Source organism: Anguilla anguilla, chromosome 5 (genome assembly GCF_013347855.1).
Source record: "Anguilla anguilla isolate fAngAng1 chromosome 5, fAngAng1.pri, whole genome shotgun sequence".
NCBI classification, from domain to species: domain Eukaryota; kingdom Metazoa; phylum Chordata; class Actinopteri; order Anguilliformes; family Anguillidae; genus Anguilla; species Anguilla anguilla.
Genome location: NC_049205.1, coordinates 61,060,887 through 61,081,583, shown reverse-complemented (window position 1 = coordinate 61,081,583; position 20,697 = coordinate 61,060,887). Strand labels below are relative to the sequence as shown.

Genomic DNA, 20,697 nt, shown 5'->3' with positions numbered 1-20,697 from the left:
GTCACTAGAAGTCGAGAAGTCGTTAAAGACGAGACGCCGTCGCAAAGACAGAAAACGAAATGCTGACATCCTGCTGTGAATCGCTTTATGAATCTATAAGAATAACTGGAAGCAGATTAAATTTAATCTGCGCTGTTCCTCTTGTACTTGAAATGGTGTTTTTTTCAAAAGGTAATCACAACACAAAGCACCATGGTCGCACCACCATGATTTAATACGCTCTTCACCGCCGTCGCTTGGACTGGTGACGGGAGGGCGAAGCTCCCCGATTCGCCGAAATGGGCGGCTAACGGATGATGTCAGTGCGACTTCCTGGTTTTGAATATTCATAGCGCTTTGCCTCGGGGGGAAAGAAATTAATAAATTATATGATTAGTTCCAGTGTGTCGGTTGATTGACAGCTGACAGCTGACAGCTGACCATTGCGGTTCCGCCCATTAATGGGACTGACGGTTGGACACATGCCACGCATTAACGACTGCGTGGGGTTTCCATGGCAATGTCTTCCTTACGCTGACCGCCTAATGGGATGATCACATCTACACCTGGTCGGCCTGGAAACCAGTGACATTACATTAGCATGACATCACAGGCATTTAGCAGACGCTCTTATCCAGTGCGACTTACATAACCTTTTACACAGCATTTACAGTGTGCCTTGCTTGGGCGGACATGGTGGCACAGTGGTTAGCACTGTCGCCTCACAGCAAAAAGGTTGTGGGTTCGAATCTCGGCTTGGGACCGTTCTGCGTGGAGTTTGCATGTTCTCCCCGCGTTCGTGTGGGTTTACTCCGGGTACTCCGGTTTCCTCCCACACTCAAAGGCATGCATGTTAGGTGCACTCCTGCAGTTGCCCTTGACCAAGGCACTGGCCTCAGAACTGGAGTTGGTCCCCGGGCGCTGCACTGCGGCTGCCCACTGCTCCTAAGTAACTAGGATGGGTCAAAATGCAGAGGACAAATTACCCCACGGGGTTCAATAAAGTATATTTTTATCTTTTGCTCAACGGTATAATGGCAGTGTCCTACTTGGGAATCAAACCTATGACCTTTAGGTTACAAGAGCAGCTCCTAACCCATTATACTACGTCTGGAAGGGCCTGAAAATTTGTATTTGCCATGGGTTTCATTGAAAGGAAAGTGACATGTTGAGAAAGCATCATTTTCCTGTCAGATTTGAATATCGGTTGGCGCAAGGTTTGCACCCAGGGGGTGTAATCCACCACATTTGATTCATTGGTATAAGAAAACATCCTTAGTACACCAAAGGAAAGTGAATAACCACATATTATTCAACAAACTGTCAGTTCTATTAATTGATGGTAATGGAGAAAATGACAGGTTAAAGTACATAATTGCCCCAGGGGAAAATAATCGAAAGTAAAAATACAGACATTTAAAAAGAAGTATGTCACATTTGGTGCACTTGTAAAAATATCACATACAGGTACATGCTTTTTCAAATTATGTATTTCCACGTAGGTGCATACATGCACATATGCATGAACGTGCATGCACACAGGACACCCATTGTTCTTCAAATGATATATTCACACTGATGTGCATACGCACACGCATAGATACACATACAGCACATGCACACAGGACAGCATTCTTCTTCATATGACGCATTTACGCACACACATGAATACATGCACATGCACACAGAACTCCGCAGTAACCGATGTTATACTGTCCCTGCATGGTGTTCCGCACTGTCAGCATCTTTTTAAAATGGTTCCTGCTGCCTGTGTGTACAGTGCGTAAATATTTAGTGTCTCTAAGTGTTATACTGTGAATAAAATGGCTTCTAATTAATGGGACCATAATATATTACTACGAGTGATTATATATATATATATATATATATATATATATATATATATATTACTACTATGATTACAACAACCACTACTACACCTAGTACAATAACTTTTCAATACTGCTCCTGCTAACATGACTACTGCTACAACTTCTGCTATCCATGAAAGATTTACTACTGCTATGATTACTACTACAACCACTATTACTGCGACCACTTCTACTACTACTACTACTACTACTACCACCACCACTACTACTGCGACTACTACTACAACCACTATTTCTGTGACCACTATTACTTCTATTACTATTACTACTACTACTAATACTAATACTGCTATTACTACCAGTACTACTACTACTACTACAACCACTATTACTGTGACCACTATGGCTACCACTACTAGTTCTCTTCATTATGTTATGTTATGTTATGTTGTTTATTTAACTGCTAATACTGCTGCTACTATTACAGTTATGACAGTGATTGGTGCTGCTGTGTATTTTGCGGTGCGTGTGCTGCCTGTCGTTGTGTTTACTGTGTTTCACGGGTCTTTTCTGCAGCAGGAGGTTTGCCCAAAATCTGCGGGCGACGCCGAGCAGAAGTGCGTCTGGGCCTCCGCGGTCAACGTGAAGGACAAGTACATCTACGCCAGCCAGCCCACCCTCGGCCGCGTCCTGATCGTGGACATTCAGTCCCAGAAGGCCGTGCAGGTAAGAGATTTAGTGTTTTCATCCTGCTCTTTTTTTTTTTTTAAAAAGAAAATAAATCACGAACGGCGAAGCGACAGAGTGCTGAAAACAAGCAGAAGTATTATGGGTGTGTGTGGCACAAGGCATGGATAAAATGCATGTACTGTAGTGGCATTGTGTGTGTAATGTTATATTAAATGCTCTTATCCAGAGCGACTAACGCAACTTTTACTCACTTAACATTTACACTGCATCCATCAATTCATTCCAATTCAATTCAATTCAAATTCAGTTCAATTCAATTCAAATTCAATTCAATTCAATTCAATTCAATTCAATTCAAATCAATTCAATTCAACTTCAAATCACTTCATTTGTCCCCGAGGGGCAATTGCAGAGGCACGTAGAGTATTACGATTAACAAGTAACACAATACAGGAGACAAATTAAATATACAGCTGGACATACCATTTATACAGCTGGAAATATAAGCAATGCTGGTTAAGTACCTTGCTTAAGGGCTCAAGGGTACAACAGCGGTGTCCTACCTGGGAATCGAACCAGAGACCTTTAGGTTACTTGGCCAGGTTCTGTAATATACTGCACTGCTGCCCGTAAATTGAATATTATATTTGCAGGTAAAAGCCATTTTACTGTACCTGGGACTTGATCAAAATATACAGTGTGTAAATCCACACTGGCCTACACTGAATTGGCGTTTGTCCTTAAACACTTTACCTTCAGATTTAAGGACAAAAGTTGTTTGAATCCAGGCCAGAGTTTTATTGCTCCGTTTGAAAAGTTAAATGATAAACTTGAATATAAATGTAAAACAAAAGCACTGTCTGTTTTAACCTGAATTTCTTGTTGGAAAAATAAGCGCTGCTTAGCACTAATGGTCTAATATTCTCAAGACAAATTGATGACATTGCGTTGCCGTGTTCTTGCTCGTCTCATTACAATTTGTTCTACTCCTAGCACGCAGAATTCATTATTATGACTGCGTCCATTACCCTAACAAATGTCCTTCTGCTGCTTAGTTACAGACCGAGTGCGAGTTATTTATTTGCCTGCGTTATCCACAATTAAAACATAATGAACCGCCTTTGTGTCAAATCATCGTTAAAAAAATGCGGGTCTAAACGACAACCCCATAGCTTTATTGGAGCTGAAATTACTGTTAAAAATTGTTCTAATCGTTTTCTCCAGGAAGTATGACTGCTCTCCGTCGACATAATTCACTGTGGTTTAAAGCGTAATCCAGCCGCTTAAATAGTGTTTGTAACTGTTCTGTACTCTCGCTCTGTTGAATTTATATAGCTTGACAGGAGATTCACTTGTCAGTACACATTAAATAAACTTTAGTTATGCGGCAAATCAGCACAGCACTGTGCAGCAACTGTCATTCCGCCTACAGGCCAGTGGCTTTTTATGCCACTGTGAACTCATAACGTTCGGCTTTAAGGCCTCTATCTGCCTCAGTCTAATACCGTACCGTATACATTCTCCAGTGTTCAAATTCTTAGTTTTACAGTTTTTCAAATATTTTTTTCCCCTTTGCCTCTTTCGATTTTTTCCCAATCCGCTCGAGCCGGGCCTGATTGATATTGGCTTGTAGAATTGGATAACACTCAAAATAAAACTTGTGTTGACTCATGATATTTGTGAGGACGCAGAACACATTGCAAGTTTTACTAAACCTGGGTCTCACTATAACACAAGTAACTAGGCCAGACCTTATGGTCTTCATCAAAAGTTATTTTTTATATTTTATGCTTATATATCATATGGTTCTAAAGCAGGATTGTGTTTGGCACTGAGAGAAGGGACACTGTTCCCCTCCCAGCAGGGGGCAGTATTTCTGCTATGCACCCCCCGCCTCTCTCTTCCACGCCCCCCTGCCTCTCTCTTCCACACCAGTTCTCCTGCTTGCAGCCGTGACGCAGTCATTAGCTGGTCACCTGGAGCTTTGGCTTCCCCTACAGCACTTAGAGTGCTAGCTGCTACAGTAATTAGCCACCTGGTCCCTCTTCAGCTTTCTAAGAGAGGCAGAGACAGGGAGGGTGGGGCGAGGGGGGAGGGGGGGAGAGAGAAAGAAATGTAGAGAGACAGCAAGAGAGAGTGAGACAGAGAGAGAGAGAGTGAGACAGAGAGGGGGGAAGGAGGGGAGAGAGAGAGACAGAGAGAGAGAGAGAGGGGGGGAGAAGGAGGGGAGAGAGAGCGAGAGAGAGGGGGGAGAAGGAGGGGAGAGAGAGGGGGGAGAAGGAGGGGAGAGAGAGAGGGGGGAAGGAGGGAAGAGAGAGAGACAGACAGAGACAGGGAGGGTGGAGCGAGGGGGGGATAGGGAGCTAGAAGAGGGGGGGTGGGCAGCAAGAGAGAGAGAGAAGGAGGAGAGAGAGAGAAAGAAATGTAGAGAGATCGTGAGAGAGAGTAAGGAGGAGGGAGAGAAATGTAGAGAGAGTGAGAGAGAGTGAGAGAGGGAAGTGAGAGAAAAGCAAGGGTTTGGCTTTGGACTGTGGAATACCTTTTTCTTTACTTTTTGAAGCTCCACTGTTAGCTTTCCCAATAACGGCCCAGCTCCCACACCGGGTGCACAGCGATCTCTCTCCTGGTGTAAACAGCTCGTCTGTTTTCTGCTGTCTGTGTAACTTTCTCGTTTAAAGTTCTGTGTGAAAAATGTAGTTGTATTTTTTTTTTGCCCCCTCCCCAAAGCATTCAAAGGAGCAATGGGTTTCAGAAGTTTAAAAGAAACAAAACATTCTGTCAGTTGCACAGAGGGCATAATCAAAGCGTAATTAAGTTACCGCGGAGTCCGGAGTAACTACGGTGTTGTCTATTTATTGTTTTAGTCAATGGAGTCAGTGGAAATGTAATTATTCATTCTCTTGATCCAGTGTGGTTCCTTCCCTCTTTTTTTTTTTTGTGAAGTTGCTTTCTGAGGAAAGTGCGTTTTGTGAATGCAGATGAGCTGTGCGGAACATCGCCCGAGCGCTTGAATTTGAAACCGCCGCCGTGCGAATCGAAGCACGAGCGTGTCTCGCACATCTGTTTCCTCCGGCGGCCATGATAGACCGAGATTATTATTATTTTTTTTTTATTCCTAGAACCGCGAATGCGCTTGTGTCACCTCCCGTGTGGGAAAAAAAAAAAAAAGAATTTTGTCAGTCGCTCCTTCAGAGAAATCAGTCTTGGTGTTTCTGTGCGGCCGGCCGCCACGGCGACGCTTCCCAGACTGCAGTGCGGCTCTCCGGGAAGCGAGAAACGGTCGCGGCGCGGATAAAAAGCCCCATGATTTGAGTTTTGAGCAAACGAGATTCGCGAGGTTGCAATCATTAATATTTGTCTTGAAGGAGTGCGCGTTCTCATCCTCAGCACTTCCTGCGCAGTGTGAAACCATCGCCCCCCCCCACCCCCCACCCCCCACCCCCGCCCGAATACCCCCGAGTTTGTTATTCAGCTGTGTGGCGCTGCTGAGTTTTGAGATGCAGCTGTACGCTAGCATTAAACGCTAAAGTTTAATACGTGTCGTCCGCTACATTTCTAGCACGTTCCGTTTCGCCTGGACAGTGCAAGGAAATGGTGAACGACGGTCACTGGTGCACCTGCGTCCGTGGCAACGGGCTCCGCTCCGTTCAGCCACGCTAAATCGCCGACGGCCGCTGGCGATCAGCCCGAAGAAAGCCGGAGCGTATCGTATCGTATCGTATCAGCATGCCGGTCTGGAGCCGCGCGCTTCACAGACTCCCCCTGCGATTCCTCCCCGTGTTATTCTGTTATCTCCCGGTGCGAAGATGGCTGAAGGCGCCGACGGCTCGGTCCGTCTCTCCAACGGGCTGATCGCCGTAACTCTTTTGATGGCCGGTTTTGGCCGGTTTCGGCCGGTTTGAGTAAGGCCGGTCGCTCGGCTCGGTGGCCAGGTGTCCAAGGCGTCAGAATCTCCAGGTGTTTTTGATCCAGCTGTTTTCTAACCCGCCGCACCGTCTTGCCAGATGCATGTTGGTCTGGCATTTCTGAAACGAGTGTAAAAAGATGTAAATACAATCTCACAGGGTTATGTACCTAAATCTTAAAATATTTACATCAAATTAATGTGTTGTTTCAGCTGGTAGCCGGCCTGTTGGCTGCTTTACTTTCCTCCTACGTGGTATGCAACAACCCGACCCACCCACCCCCCAGTACCCAATCACAACCGACCCCCCACCCCCCAGTACCCAATCACAACCCACCCCCCCACCCCCCAGTACCCAATCACAACCCACCCCCCAGTACCCAATCACAACCGACCCACCCACCCCCCAGTACCCAATCACAACCGACCCCCCCACCCCCCAGTACCCAATCACAACCCACCCCCCCACCCCAGTCAGTGCCACAGTGCAGTGTCCTCCTTTTATGGGGTAGTGGACGGGGCCCAACTATGTTCATCAGTTGAAATCTTCCCACCAATGAGGTGGTCGATTAATTGTCCATCAGTTAATTTCCAAGACTGAGATATAGTTAATAATTTTTTTGTATAAACACAAATAGAGTAAAATATGTCTATTTTGATGCATGATATGCTTTTAGTCTATTAACCACCAATTGTTCTTCTCGTGGTACTAATAAAGCACTTAACCATTTTGGCATTCTGAATAGTGGTTTTATTAATTTTTTTTTTTTTTTTAATTGAAAAACCTATTAACAACTACCCGTGTATTGATTGAGCCTGTGTTCGCGCTTTCTCTATTTGACGCAAGTGCATTATTCCACACAAAACTGCCAATATGCAGCTAGTCAAATTCAGGTCACAGAGAAAACAAATTGTTATGGATTTTCATTTGGAAAAAAGAAAAGGAAAAAATTGGTTTGGAAGGTACAGCAATACTACACCGCTGAATTGTGATGTCGGGGGCAGGGGTGGGTGGTGGCTTTTTTGGGGGGGGGGGGGGGGTATTGTGATCAAAGGCACAGAGTATCGCTGTCTTCTCTGTGTCGCCCGATTTCATCATTTCTGCCCGTAGAAAAATATTAATGCATGTGCACCAGCCTAGTGAAACCCTGTGGAAGAAGCTGGACCAATCGCACAGAACTTCTCGGCCTTTACGGGGGCGTGTCCTGTCCAGTGCCTTCCAAAACCACACCCCTCACAGCACACTACTGATCACATTAACATCATGCAGAAAATATCACATACTGGGAGAAACCATACATAATTTAATCATAATTTAAATTTCTGCTGGATTTTTAAGGAGGTAGGCGGAGCCTGTCACGGCTGCTCTGATCACACGTCCCTGTCTGAGGTACGTCAGAAAGCAGGCGTCTCTTCTCTTTTGCCTCCGCAGACCGTGAGCACCGACCCTTTCCCCGTGAAGCTGCTCTACGACAAGTCCCACGACCAGGTGTGGGTCCTAAGCTGGGGAGATGCCCAGAAAACCACGCCCACCCTGCAGGTAACTGCACCCATTTTAGCCCTTTGAAGAGTAGGGGAGGTGGGGGGGGGGGGGTTGGAATGTTTCTTTTATTTTATTTTTTTAATTCTGTGTTCTAGAACTCCACTGCTTTCAATCACCAGTAGTGATTGTTACATCAGCATTAGAATGTTTAGTTAAGAACATTCTAACAGTCCAGAATGGGTTCAAATGTTATCTGTTGAATAAGCACCGTTAGAGTTGAATTAACACTGGACATTTTACTGTGTGCTCCTGTAACATGGATGCAGTGCATAGCAGTCCACAAGAGCAGCGTTACCTTAAATTGCTGTCAAAATGGATTCCGACCCCCCCCCCAGATAAAGCACAATATAATATCCATCAACATTAATGTTGGAGAAACAGAGGGGCTATTCCAAAATCAGCACAGAGTCAGGTCAAGGATGATTTTGCTCCAGCTACTGCTATGAATTTCTTTATTTGCTTAACGATCAACTGTGCATGACTTAAGTTTGCATTTGTGGTTGTACCAATATTACACATGTCTTGGCTGCTGAATAATTCATTATCCAATCCCCGAAGACCTATTAACGAGCGCACCGTGTAATAACTCTGTCACGCTTGCTTTTATTGTCCAATTTTTTTTTAGAGATATTATACATCTTGGGGGAAAAATGAAATGCATATTTATGGTAAGCCAGTGCTAAAGAGGGACGCTCACCTGCTCAATACCCAAGTGAGAGGGGATGTCAAAAAGACTGTCACAGGGAAAAAAGACTAACAAGCATTTACTCAGCTCAGCTTCCCCCAGTGATCTCCTATCACCCGTCTCAGTGCTGCGCTTGCTCCAGTTGGCACTTATCTGTGGTTCCTCCTCTCTGGGGGATGGAGGGAGGGAAGGGAAGGGAGGGAGAGAGAGAGAGAGAGAGAGTGTGTGTGTGTGAGTGTGTGTGTGTATGTCTATGCGTATGATAGTGTGTGTGTGTGTGTGTGTGTGTGCCTGTGTGCGTGTGTATGTCTATGTGATAGTGTGTCTGTGAGTAGCTGTGTATGTCTGTAGATGTGATAGCGTGTGTGTCTGTGCGCACATGTCTCTCTCTGAGTAGCTGTGTATGTCTGTAGATGTGATAGAGTGTGTGTGTGTGTGTGTGTGTGTGTGCGTGCGTGCGTGTCTGTGTCTGTGAGTAGCTGTGTATGTCTGTAGATGCGATAGAGTGTGTGCGTGCGTGTCTGTGTCTGTGAGTAGCTGTGTACGTCTGTAGATGTGACAGAGTGTGTGTGTGTGTCTGTGCGTGCGTGTCTGTGTCTGTGAGTAGCTGTGTATGTCTGTAGATGTGATAGAGTGTGTGTGTGTGTGTCTGTGTCTGTGAGTAGCTGTGTACGTCTGTAGATGTGATAGAGTGTGTGTGTGTGTGTCTGTGTCTGTGAGTAGCTGTGTACGTCTGTAGATGTGACAGAGTGTGTGTGTGTGTGTATGTGTGTGTGCCTGCGTGCGTGTCTGTGTCTGTGAGTAGCTGTGCACGTCTGTAGATGTGATAGAGAGTGTGTGTGTGTGTGTGTGCGTGTGTGTCTGTGTCTGTGAGTAGCTGTGCACGTCTGTAGATGTGACAGAGTGTGTGCGCATGCTGCAAGTCTGTGCATGCTGCAGGCGGATGTCTCCGGGATCCTGTCATCGATTTTAGATTTCCAGACATATGCCTCCCTCAGACTGGAGACGGCACTTTGATTCACTCCCTGTCCCCGTAATTAAGACTCCCAGGTGCGCGCTGAGGAGAGGATCTCATCTCCTCGTGCGGCGGGAGGGCGCTGAATTATTCATGAGCGCATGTTAAGTGCATTATCCCCCCTCCCCCCTCCCCCCCCCCCCTCTCTCCCCGTGCAGGTGATCAGTCAGGCCAGCGGTGCCGTCCCCCACCACACGGTGCACACGCAGCCCGTGGGCCGCCGCTTCGACAGGGTGGAGGACTTCTTCATCCCGCCCTCCACCCTCCTCGTCGATCACGTCAGGTAAGAGCGCGAGGGGAGGGAGGCCGTGCAGGGGGGGGGGGGGGGGGGGGAATTAACGCCATCTTTTCCCCCGACCACCCCGCCCCAAGCCCCCCCCCCCTCACCTGCCCCAGGCTCATGCCTACCATGTCCTCTCCCTACCACCCCCCACCTCGACCTCCACCCTCCTCGTCGATCACGTCAGGTAAGAGCGTGAGGGAGGCCGCGAGGGGGAAAAAACCCACCATCTTTCCCCCTACTCCAACGACTCCTGGCACACCCCCCCCTCTCCCTACCACCCCCTCCTCACCCCCGCCTGCCCCTGGCCCACCCCCTCCTCTCCCCCCAACCTCTACCCCACACTGGCCTGCCCCCCTCCTCTCCCTCCACCCCACCCCACCCTGGCCCACCTCCTCCTCCCACTACCACCCCTGGCCCACCCCCTCCTCTCCCCCCTCCTCCCCCCGCCTGCCCCTGGCCCACCCCCTCCTCTCCCTACCACCCCGGGCCCACCCCCTCCTCACCCCCCTCCTCCCCCCCGCCTACCCCTGGCCCACCCCCTCCTCTCCCCCCACCCCACCCCACCCTGGCCCACCTCCTCCTCCCACTACCACCCCTGGCCCACCCCCTCCTCACCCCCCTCCCCCCTACCCCCACCCCCCACCTCGCCGAAGCAAACGGCGGTCACGGCGGACGGGCTCTTCCTCCGCGGCCGTGCCAGGAAGCAGATGGTATAAACGGGGCCCCCACAGCGCGCGCGGGGGGGGGGGGGGGGGGGGGCTTTTATGCACAGGAGCCGCTGGCTCTCGCTGAACTAAAGATGACTGACGGCTTTCCCCACAGGGACCAGGCAGAGTTACAAATGCAAAAGGAACTTTGATCAGCCGAAAATGAACAGTATATTTGTGAATAAGCAAATTAATGGACGTGGCCTAAAGTAACCCCACCAGTTAAGAGTCTGTTTTTAGCCACCCTGGGAGGCAGCCCCGAAGCATGGATTCTCAACTGTGCCTGGTTTTTTTTTTTTTTTTGTTGTTGGAAGGTAGATTTGTTGTAAGGGAAACATTTTGTTATGGGTGCGCTTGGCTCCACGGGGGGGTTGGTGGGGCCGGGGGGGGTGGATGGGTTCCAGGCAGGGGGTACCAGGCAGGGGGGAACAGGCAGGGGCCCATTCTAGTTCAGGGTCCCAGCCTGGCCTACAGGGGGCAGCACTGGGTCCTGCTGACAAAGTCGCAGAACAGCAAAACTGCCCGAGGACTTCTGAGTGTAGCTGTGCCCCTCCGCTCCCACTTCTCGTTATTAATTCATCTGTCCGGCGAGCTCCTGTTTGCTTACCAAAACGCCTTTGAAGATACGACCGCACCACAGAATATAAAGCAAAAATAATCATTACTCAGTAAGAACAGCCTGTGCTGCGGTCATGCACCAGTGGATTACAAGTTTTTGTGCTTAAGGCATTATTATATTTTATTTAGTTATACGCTATTTATAGCCATATCCAATTTTCAGTGTCATTGTAACTACTCTTCAACTGCTACAGTCCTGTATGTATCCATATTGTATATTCTAGTAATTAATGTGTAAGATATGCTTATGGGTAGTGTGATAGCAAAGTAATGACACAGTAGTTACCATGAATAGACCCACTACATAACCATTGCCCAGCTCCCCACTCTAAGCCTGCCCTCATCTTTATAATCTAATTGCATGGATTGTGTATTCAAGTCTGCTCATGTGCTAAATAATGTTTGTGGGTAGTTGCAATATTCTTCCCTTCCCTTAGATGTATTACTGGAGCGGCTCATAAGATGCCTGTGGGCAAGCCGGACCCATGTATTCTTCTTCCCGAGGCAGCTCTTATGAGGTTAGACAGGGAGAGCCGCATAAGCGCCCCCTAGTGGCAGTCGAGTGCCGCTTCGCCGTGAACGCTGCAGCCCCGGGATAAATCAACAGGTTTATGCGCGGCTGCGTCCGTTCCTCACCGCCCCCGCTGGCGGAAGGGGGGGGGGGGGGGGGGGTAATGGAGATCAGATTTAGCGGTAATGGAGATCTTTTTGTCCGCGCACAGTCGCCGTTCATTAACGGCTGATTCTTCAGCTGTTATTATTATTATTATTATTATTATTATTCAAAGTGGCTCTCGTATGATTCACCTCATGTGGAGAGCTTCACCTTTAGCTTGTCTGCTGCGTTGTCAACTTCACTCAGGAGTGGAAATTGAGATTAAATCATACCCTCTTCCTACTCTGTGTGTGGCTCAACAGTTAAAGTCTACCTGGGTAAAGGGCTGGGTATTTCCTGTACATGTATCTGAAATATGGGTAGCTCTGTAATTTGTGGGATAAATACATATATTTTTGTGATTTACTCTAGAGCTTACCATTTTTCAGTATCAGACTTGTAATTGTTCTTTCCTGTTTCCGTTGCATTGCTAGATTTGAAAGTAAGCTAAACAGCTGCCCAGCTGATAATTTTAAGTCACTTTTTTTGTTAAGCTGAATATTCTTTTAAGTATTACAGGCCATTGTACAAGCCTGCTGTTTCTATAAAGATCTTGTTGTGCATCCTTACTAAATAAACAGAACCCATCTCTTGTGGTTAGATTATTACATTCTTATCATTTGAAGATAGATGAGCCCAGTACTATAAAAACTCGTGATGCCTCATTTATTAACAAAACCCTTATAGAATGGAATGTACTGGACAATGTTGCAATATCTCTCATTTTCTAATGGGAACAATTTGTAGTTTAGGTGAAGTGTATTGTGGAGTGTTGCAATGTAACTTTGTGAGCTTAATAATTTATACTTTATTTCACCGTATTGCAGTATTGCCTACGTTCTATTTCGGCTTTGAAAAGTGTTAGGTCTGGTTGCTCTTTGCCTGGTTGCCTTTTATCCAAAACATCATTTTATTCCACCACTTTCATCTGCTGTGAAGCACACAGAGGTTCTCTTCTATGGAAACCCATCGTCTTTCTTTCATTTTTACAGAAGAAATATTTCCCTGGAACGAATGAACAGCTAAGCTGAGAGTCCACTTCAAAGGGTCAAGGAGACACGTCTTATGAATTAGCTCAGCATAAAATATAATAGAAGTTGTCGTCCAACCGTGTCTGTTCGTTAAAAACGATGAATAATTGTGTGTGTGAAGGGCAGAGTCATCAGGTCCTTGTGCAGAACTTGTAGAATGCGCAACGCTTACGATTTCATGGTTAGTCATTTTATTCGCTCGTTGAAATCATGGAGGACCGACGAAGTCGTTTTCTTTATGTCAATATTCCATCATACCGAGACTGATTTCTTGAACCGTATGATTTACGATATCAGTCAAACTAGCCGGATAAAAGTAGCAAAAAAATGTCACAGCATCAGCATGTGCAATCTGCAGCAACCAGTCCAGTTAGCAGGAGTTTGCCAGCGCGTGTTTTAACTCGCTGAAAAAAAAAACATTTATTTAGCGGAAGCGCGATTGTGTCTCCCGGGTGACTGCGGTCGGATCTGGCCGAGGAGACGGCGGCGGTCCGTGGGCTGGTATTGTCGTTAGCTAACAAGCCGCCGGACTCCGCAGCCGTGCGACGCGGGTTGCTTTCGTCCTGCCCCGGGGTACTCTGGGATTAAATTGGCCAGCGTCCCTCTGGCTGCTGTCTTGGCGAGCTTCTCCTTCCCAAAAAAAAAAAAAAAAATGCGCCAAATTAGCCGCGGGCTGCCTGTTGTTTTGTCAGTGAGCGATAGGGCTCGCGCTCGGCGAGCCGCGAGCTCCCTCATCACGCACGGACCGTAGTCACCGGGCGAACAGTAAAGTGCGCAGGAGCGCTCTGTGATCTCGGTGTGCCGCCCAGCAGCGCGACTGTATTCTGAAGATTTTATGGAAAGCGTGTCTCTCATTAGTTACATTACGCCGCTGAAGAAAAACAGTCGATAGTCTGGAATTTGAATTTGTCTATAAATTATATATGTATACAAATTCAGAGGCAGGCGCACACACACATTTATAGAGAGAGAGAGAGAGAGAGAGAGAGAGAGAGAGAGAGAGAGAGAGAGAGAGAGAGACCGATTTGTATAATTAAGCATGCATGTGAAATGTTGTTCCTTGAGCAGGGGAAAAGGAGAGAGAGACAGACACAGGAAAATATTTTCATTCATTATATTTATTGTGGTGCTGTGACAGCGATTCAGATTGAAACAAAAAGCTGAAAAAAATATAAATGTTTAATATCACGAGACAAAAAAGCCAGACTAAATGTGTTTTTTTAATAAGTCTAGTTAATAACATTCAAATTTTGAGTGCTGAAGCTTGTAAAATGTAATATTAATCCTTGCACAATACATGTGAGAAATGCTTCAAATATAAACAAACAATTCATTTTTAATACTTTAAATCCCTATAGTTTTTTTTATTTTTATTTTTCTCCCCAGGGGGCAGGCATTGTGTTTCTGTGAAACAGTGATTGGCAGAGACATGCGACAATCAAACTGCAGGCCAATGGGTGCCCCCACAGGGGCGAGTGACTGCCAGAGCTTCAGTTAAAGCCCAAGCTCGGTTAAAGCCTCACAGTTGAAACTGCTTGGGCTTACTACACCCACAGTTCAATGGCAGCACAGTCTCATTATGGGTTATTATTTTTAAAAAGACTTTTAATATTTAGTACTGTATTATATACATACATGTCATATATATATATTTTTTTTTTCTTATGTATTGTCCTTGCTTCCCATAGTACACGAGGAAATTGGAATCTGTACTCAGCGCATATACTGTATATTATTAACTCCAGACGTTTACGTGGCAAAATGCAGGCTAGCCGACCATAACATAGAAGTCACAATAAGAAATAGGCCAGAAACTGCTTTGCTAATGGAGGCAGTTTCCCTATTTGTCCAACCGTGAACCTCGAAGGAATGTGATGGGGTTTCGGGGTTTGTATTCCGGGAGACGTGAGGTCAGGCTTGTTAAATTAACACACCAAATAACAACACGTCCAGTCTAATAAGTTTTTGATTACTGTGCCTATTATTTTCATGCTCGCTGGGTAGCTCCCAGTAGCCGGCTATGTAACAGATTTTATATAACAAACCTGGTGCCTGAGAACGCACGCCCGCTCCAGCGCCTGCGTTTGATTTGTTTTAGTTTTACCGTGGCAGCAAAAAGTCCAAATGGAACGGGCTTTACGATTACAGCTGATGAGACAAAAAAAGTTATTTGGATACTGTACAGTAAATGACTTGTGCAAGCCATGCACGGTCGTGCTCTCCAGATGTTTTTGTTTTCCCCACACGATTCTCTGTGCCTTTAAGCGATCAGTGGCCGCAGGCAGTAAAGCCGGGGTTTGGCACCTCTCTGTGGGTCCTTGTGGAAACACCGGGAGGTTTTAAATGAGAAGGGGTCGGTGTCAGAGGGGCTGCAGGACCTGGCGCAGGACACTCAATCACACATGTAAGCGCTTGGAGAGCATCATAAAACATACAGTGTCACAACGACGCTTTTGGTCTGGAGCCCCAGCTCTTCGGGGGCTAGCCAAATTATTTTTTTACAGTTCCGGGGGAGCGGGTTTGACAGCCGCACTCCATCTCTACCAAAACGGCTATTTCAGCCCCGATGACCTTTAACCCCGTCTGCTCAAAGTCGCATTTAAGCACATCGATGCAGGTACGTGAACGCAGTGCTCCGCGCTCGTGTCTGCAGGGGGACAATCTCGAACCGGCACCAGAAAGCAATCTCTGCCCTGAAGCCACCTCCTCTCACCCCATCCGTTTTAATCAACACCTAGTCAGGTGGGAGAAGAGGCCTAGCTGGACAGAGTGCTTTCACCCCCGTTTTTTTTTTTTTTTTTTTTGCAAATCCTCATCCTCCCGACGTCCGCGATGCTCAGCGCAGCAGGGCTTTTACAGAGGGGCTTAACGTGCACGTTACGCAGAGAGGAAAACATTTTTAACACGGCTCTGTTTCTTAATGCCACTTTAAAGCAGCCAACAGGCTCCTTTTCCTACTTCAGTTGGCAGACGTTGGCTGGGAGCGCGTGTTTTTAAAGAACCCGCTCACGCCACAATAAATCAGTTTCATTCCGAGCACTTTCCATGCAGCAGTGTAAAGAAACAATCCGATAAACAGTTTTTTAAATTATTTTTTTTATCTCCCGTACTGAAGAATAGACACAGAAGCAGAAGCCGAACAGGAAAGGAACACAGCCACTGGCAGTCCCTCCCAGCTCACCGCAGGGGGGTTACACTTCCTCAAATTCGTTTGAAGGACGGCTTTAAAGAGACGAGTGCTTTCCTTCTCTTCAGACGCCCGCTACCTTCAGCTTTACAAAATTTGTTTCTTGATTCCAGTACTTTTTTTCCCTCCTTTTTTTTTTGATCCCTCCTCCCTCTTTCCTCCTTCCTCCTTTTTTTTTTTTTTTTTTTAGGTTCGGATACGTCTTCCATAAGAACGAGCCCGCGCTGCACAAGGTCGACCTGGAGACCATGTCCACCGTGAGGAGCGTCAGCCTGCGGTCGCACGGCTGCGTGCCCACCTCCCTGGCCCACACGCACCTGGGGGGCCTGCTCGTCGTGGGCTGCAGGCAGGCCGCCACGGGCGCCGCCGGGCCCCAGCTCCTGCTGGACAGCGTGACGGACTCCGTGATCGGGCCCAACCGGGACGTGACCGGCACCCCGTACGCCTCGCCGGACGGGCGCTACCTGGTCGCTGTGGACGACGCGGGCGGCCTGCTGCGGGTCCAGCCAGTCTCGGAGCGGGGCGAGGTGGGCGAGCCGTACGACATCCACACCAACCTGCACGTGTCCGACCTGGCCTTCCAGCCCTCCTTCACCGCCGCCCGGCAGTACCACGCCTTCGCCAGCTCGGGCCGCCAGACGGACGCGCTGTACGTGGAGCTGGCCACCGGCAACCTGCGCATGATCGAGAGCCTGCGGGAGCCCACCGGCGCCGCCGACTGGCCCTGGAGCGGGCGCAACCGCGTCATGGCCGGCAGCGGCCTGTTCGGACAGTACCTGATGACCCCCGCCCGGGGGTCCCTCTTCATCCTGGACGGCCGGCTCAACAAGCTGAACTGCGAGATCACAGACGTCCTGAAGGGGAACACGGTGGTGTGGGTGGGGGACGCGTAGGCCCCCCCCTCCCCCTCCCAACCACCCCATCCCACCCACCCCCCCTGCTCCGCTCCCCCACACACCACCCCTCCACCCCAACCCCCCCCCCCCCCCCCCCCCCCTCGGATCCGGCTGCAAGTAACATGCCCTCTTCTTATGGTTTATAAAATGTAAAGAAGAAACACAGTGAAGGCAAAACAATTAAATTAGAAGTTTCCTGTTCATAAGCTGGATGTCAGTCCCTCATTAAAACAAGTAAATAGAGCAACTTTGCTTACGTTTCGGGTGTAAAGAAATTTGAAAGAAAAAAAATTTATCTGGAAGAGAAAAACGTTTTCAAGTCAAGGGCTTTCTGAACTATGAGATTAGAGCGAATAATGCCGTGGGTTCAGAACAACTGTAAAAAAAATTAAAAATAAAAAAACAGGAAGAGAAATCGTTCTTCATTTACATCGGGCGAATCTGACCTGCTGGTGTAAAATTCCCCTGTCAAGTGTGGCTCCTCTGTCCAAACGATTTTCCTCTTGGCAGCAAACAGACAAACAGAGGACATACGTTTTTTCTTTTCTTTTTTTTTTTCTTTGGCTGACCTTTCCTTTGGTATCTCCCCACTGCAGAGACTGGCCTGTGGTTTACTCTTGTGTTTGTGCCTTGAATGAGCGCACTTTAAAAAAGAGTAATGATAAATAACCATCCATTTATCACAAGGAAAGAGAAAAATAAAAAATAATTCTGGCTTCCGCTAGTAAAAATAGAGAAGTAATTTATCAGAATTTATGTTTGTCCATGACATCCATACCTCTATTATTATTAATTTTACACTTCCTTATTATTATTATTATTATTATTTCAGAGTTCCAGCTTTGGGTGAACTAGTTTGGGTTGGAAATCTCTGTTTTCAAATTGTTTTTTATTTTAAAAATATTTCCGTAGTTTTCAGTCACAATATTCAGCAAAGCAAAGGTGTCAGATTACAGTAGTTTACCAGGATAAGTTTTTTTTTTTAAGATAGCAAAGAGTACCGTGTACAATCAGTCATAAAATGTTCCAAATTTATCTTTACTTAACCAACGTTGTCCAACTATCTGAAAAGATTCAGGTCATCATTTTGATAAGGTTTTTTTAGCCCTAGAAAATAGCTTTGGGGAAAAATGATACAGTTATTCAGTAAATTTTAATGCTTGTGACTATTGTTAGGAATGTTAATTTGTGGTTCCAGGTCTTTCAAATAATTTTATAATTTGGACAAGTACAAGAGCCATTCTTTCACCTTGGATTAGTATACTTGACAAGCATAGTCTATGCATTTTCATTTGTTAAACTCCAGATGAGGGTATTGCCACTTTTTCCATTTGAACTTATTTGTCCCTGAATTATTGCCTGTAACATGGCTGTCAATTCAAAAAAGTGTGTCATCAAAATTTTGTATTTTTTAAGATTCATGCAACCTGTTGAGTTCTATTGAATCTTTTAAATTTTTTTAATGCAATCATTCAAAATACACTCTTTTTTATAGTACTTAATTTGATGTAGAGCTGCAGTTCTCAAACTTCATAGCTTTTAGCTGATTTAGCTGAAGTGTGGTTACCCATTTTTTTGTGTGTGTGTTCTGTATATAGCACCTGAGTGGAATTTTGGACATACCACTTATTAGTTATCCTAAGTTCACCTGAGTGGCCAGTTTATTATTTTTTAGAAACCAAGAGTACCTGTTGAACTAACCACCATGGGCTCTGTCTTTAAATCGGAGTGACGACATTGAAGGACAAGAGAGCATAACAGCGTGTTGTTATTTTTATTTATTTTTTTGTCATCTAGAACGAGTCACCCTTTGAGTTCACCTTGTCATTTCTAGCGCCACTCAACGTGTGGCCAGAGTCAACGCTAAAAGTTGCGTCAGCAACACGTAAGAATCGAACACAGTCGAAATCCGATGCTAAATATTACCCAAGTGTAAGTATTCAATCGTAGAGTGGACTGTGGTGAAACTGAAATAAGCCTAAATTTGTTTTTTCCTTTTTATTTTTTATTTTTTTAAAGAACAGAGTCCTTTCTCCGGGATGCATTGTGATGTTCTCAATCATGGCACTGTCCGTCCTTTTACGTCTAGTCATGTGGTGTATGTTTACTCACGTGGTTCCTGATCCTGTAGAGAAAAAAAAAATGCTTGACATTGACAAAAACAATAAAGCCAACACCTTTTAAAACGTACTTTGCCCTTTTCTTTTTTGTGTTGACACAACGGTTTGCTTCGATAAATCATGCGCAGCGTATTTCCGCCATGACACTAAACTTTAAGTAGTGCCACATGACATTTTCCTTTACACGCTGCCTTATGGTATTTACATTTCAGGCCTTTAGCAGTCCCGCGTATCCAAAGTAACTTTGCTTGCTTGCAACACATTTATACCGCTGGGCATTTACTGAGGCAATTCAGGTTAAGTACCTTGCTCAAGGGTACAACGGCAGTGTACATCCTGGATGTGTATTTTCATGTGTGAAATTATTCCTCATATTCTCAAAATAACTTGCTATAAAATATGTAGTGTGGATGATAGTTTCTCACTTTCCGTACGGCAAACCTCCCTCTGAGTTTTAGGATTTTCAGGGAGCTTCTTCTTCAAACATTACAGCACAGTCCTTCAAGGTTGCAGGTTTATGATGTCATTACGTGTCCTGAGAGGCCCAAAAAATTGTTACTTCCGCTGATGCGAGCTGGTAGAGAAATCCTCCCCCCTTGACAGAACCCCTCACTACCGCCCTGAGGAGAGCACAGCCAATTACAGAACCCCTCACTACCGCCCTGAGGAGAGCACAGCCAATTACGGAACCCCTCACTACCGCCCTAGTTAACACAGCCAATTACAGAACCTCTCACTACCGCTCTGAGTAGCACGACAGCCAATTAGGTGTCACCCTGGGGGTCTGCCAGCCACAGTCGGCATAGGAACGTTTCAGATTCCATACCAGACATTCGGAAGTGTTCTTTATGGTTTTCCATCCAAATCAAGGGTGAATACCAAGGAACTACCATTTAATAAGGAAGAAAGTAACATGACAGAAGTGAATCCAAATCAGAGTAAGTCATAAATGAAGGAGTTCTGGGGCACTTAGCATATTGCATAAAACAACTGTTAAATGAAGAGATAAGTAGGAATGCCCTGTCAGGAAGTAAACTGAGGTACGATGAGAGTAAAAAAACAACATTTCCTCCTGTGTTGAGCGTTGCTTCAAAGCCACCATTTTGTGCCTTCTTTTTTTTTGTTGCCTTTCTTCATAAGAGCAAACTTATGGCCTCAAAGAAGCACAGCCATAGAATATAAAATTGGAATTTTCATTTCAAAAGGTATCAAGAGAACGACTTCATAACAAATGGCTTAATAAAGTAACAAAGAAATGACTTGCCATTTTTACATTAAATTCGGAATTGTATAATCACAGGAGCCCATTGTAGTCAGTAACATATTCTGTCTTTGATATTTTTTCTTGATATCTTTCATTCCTCATAGATGTATTTTATATTGAAAATTATAAATCTATTCGTATACTGGCATATTTTTCACAGGATCAGAGTAGAATTATAAATCATGGACTTGCATCCAGTTAAAAGACTGTTCCAGAATTCACAGAATTTCTGGGTGGTGCGTTATTAAAAGTTTGTGCTGCTTTCAGCTCTCTCTGAAATGGCCCAAG

General features: G+C 46.0%; 1 protein-coding gene across 7 annotated transcripts in view; it reads left to right on the top strand.

Annotated features, from left to right (window-relative positions):
* The window catches only part of LOC118228475 (follistatin-related protein 5-like), a 168,396-nt gene extending 151,344 nt beyond the window's left edge, over positions 1-17,052 (top strand). For 5 of the 7 annotated variants that reach the window (XM_035420024.1, XM_035420023.1, XM_035420022.1 and 2 more), the window contains 4 exons: positions 2,388-2,537; positions 7,838-7,945; positions 9,807-9,931; positions 16,320-17,052. In XM_035420024.1, the coding sequence (XP_035275915.1) occupies positions 2,388-2,537; positions 7,838-7,945; positions 9,807-9,931; positions 16,320-17,022 (1,086 nt within the window). In that variant the 3' untranslated portion in view covers positions 17,023-17,052. Of the gene's footprint in view, positions 1-2,380; positions 2,538-7,837; positions 7,946-9,806; positions 9,932-16,319 lie in introns of all 7 variants that reach the window. The other 2 variants (XM_035420019.1, XM_035420020.1) reach the window with 2 other exon arrangements.
* Positions 17,053-20,697: the final 3,645 nt, after the last annotated feature.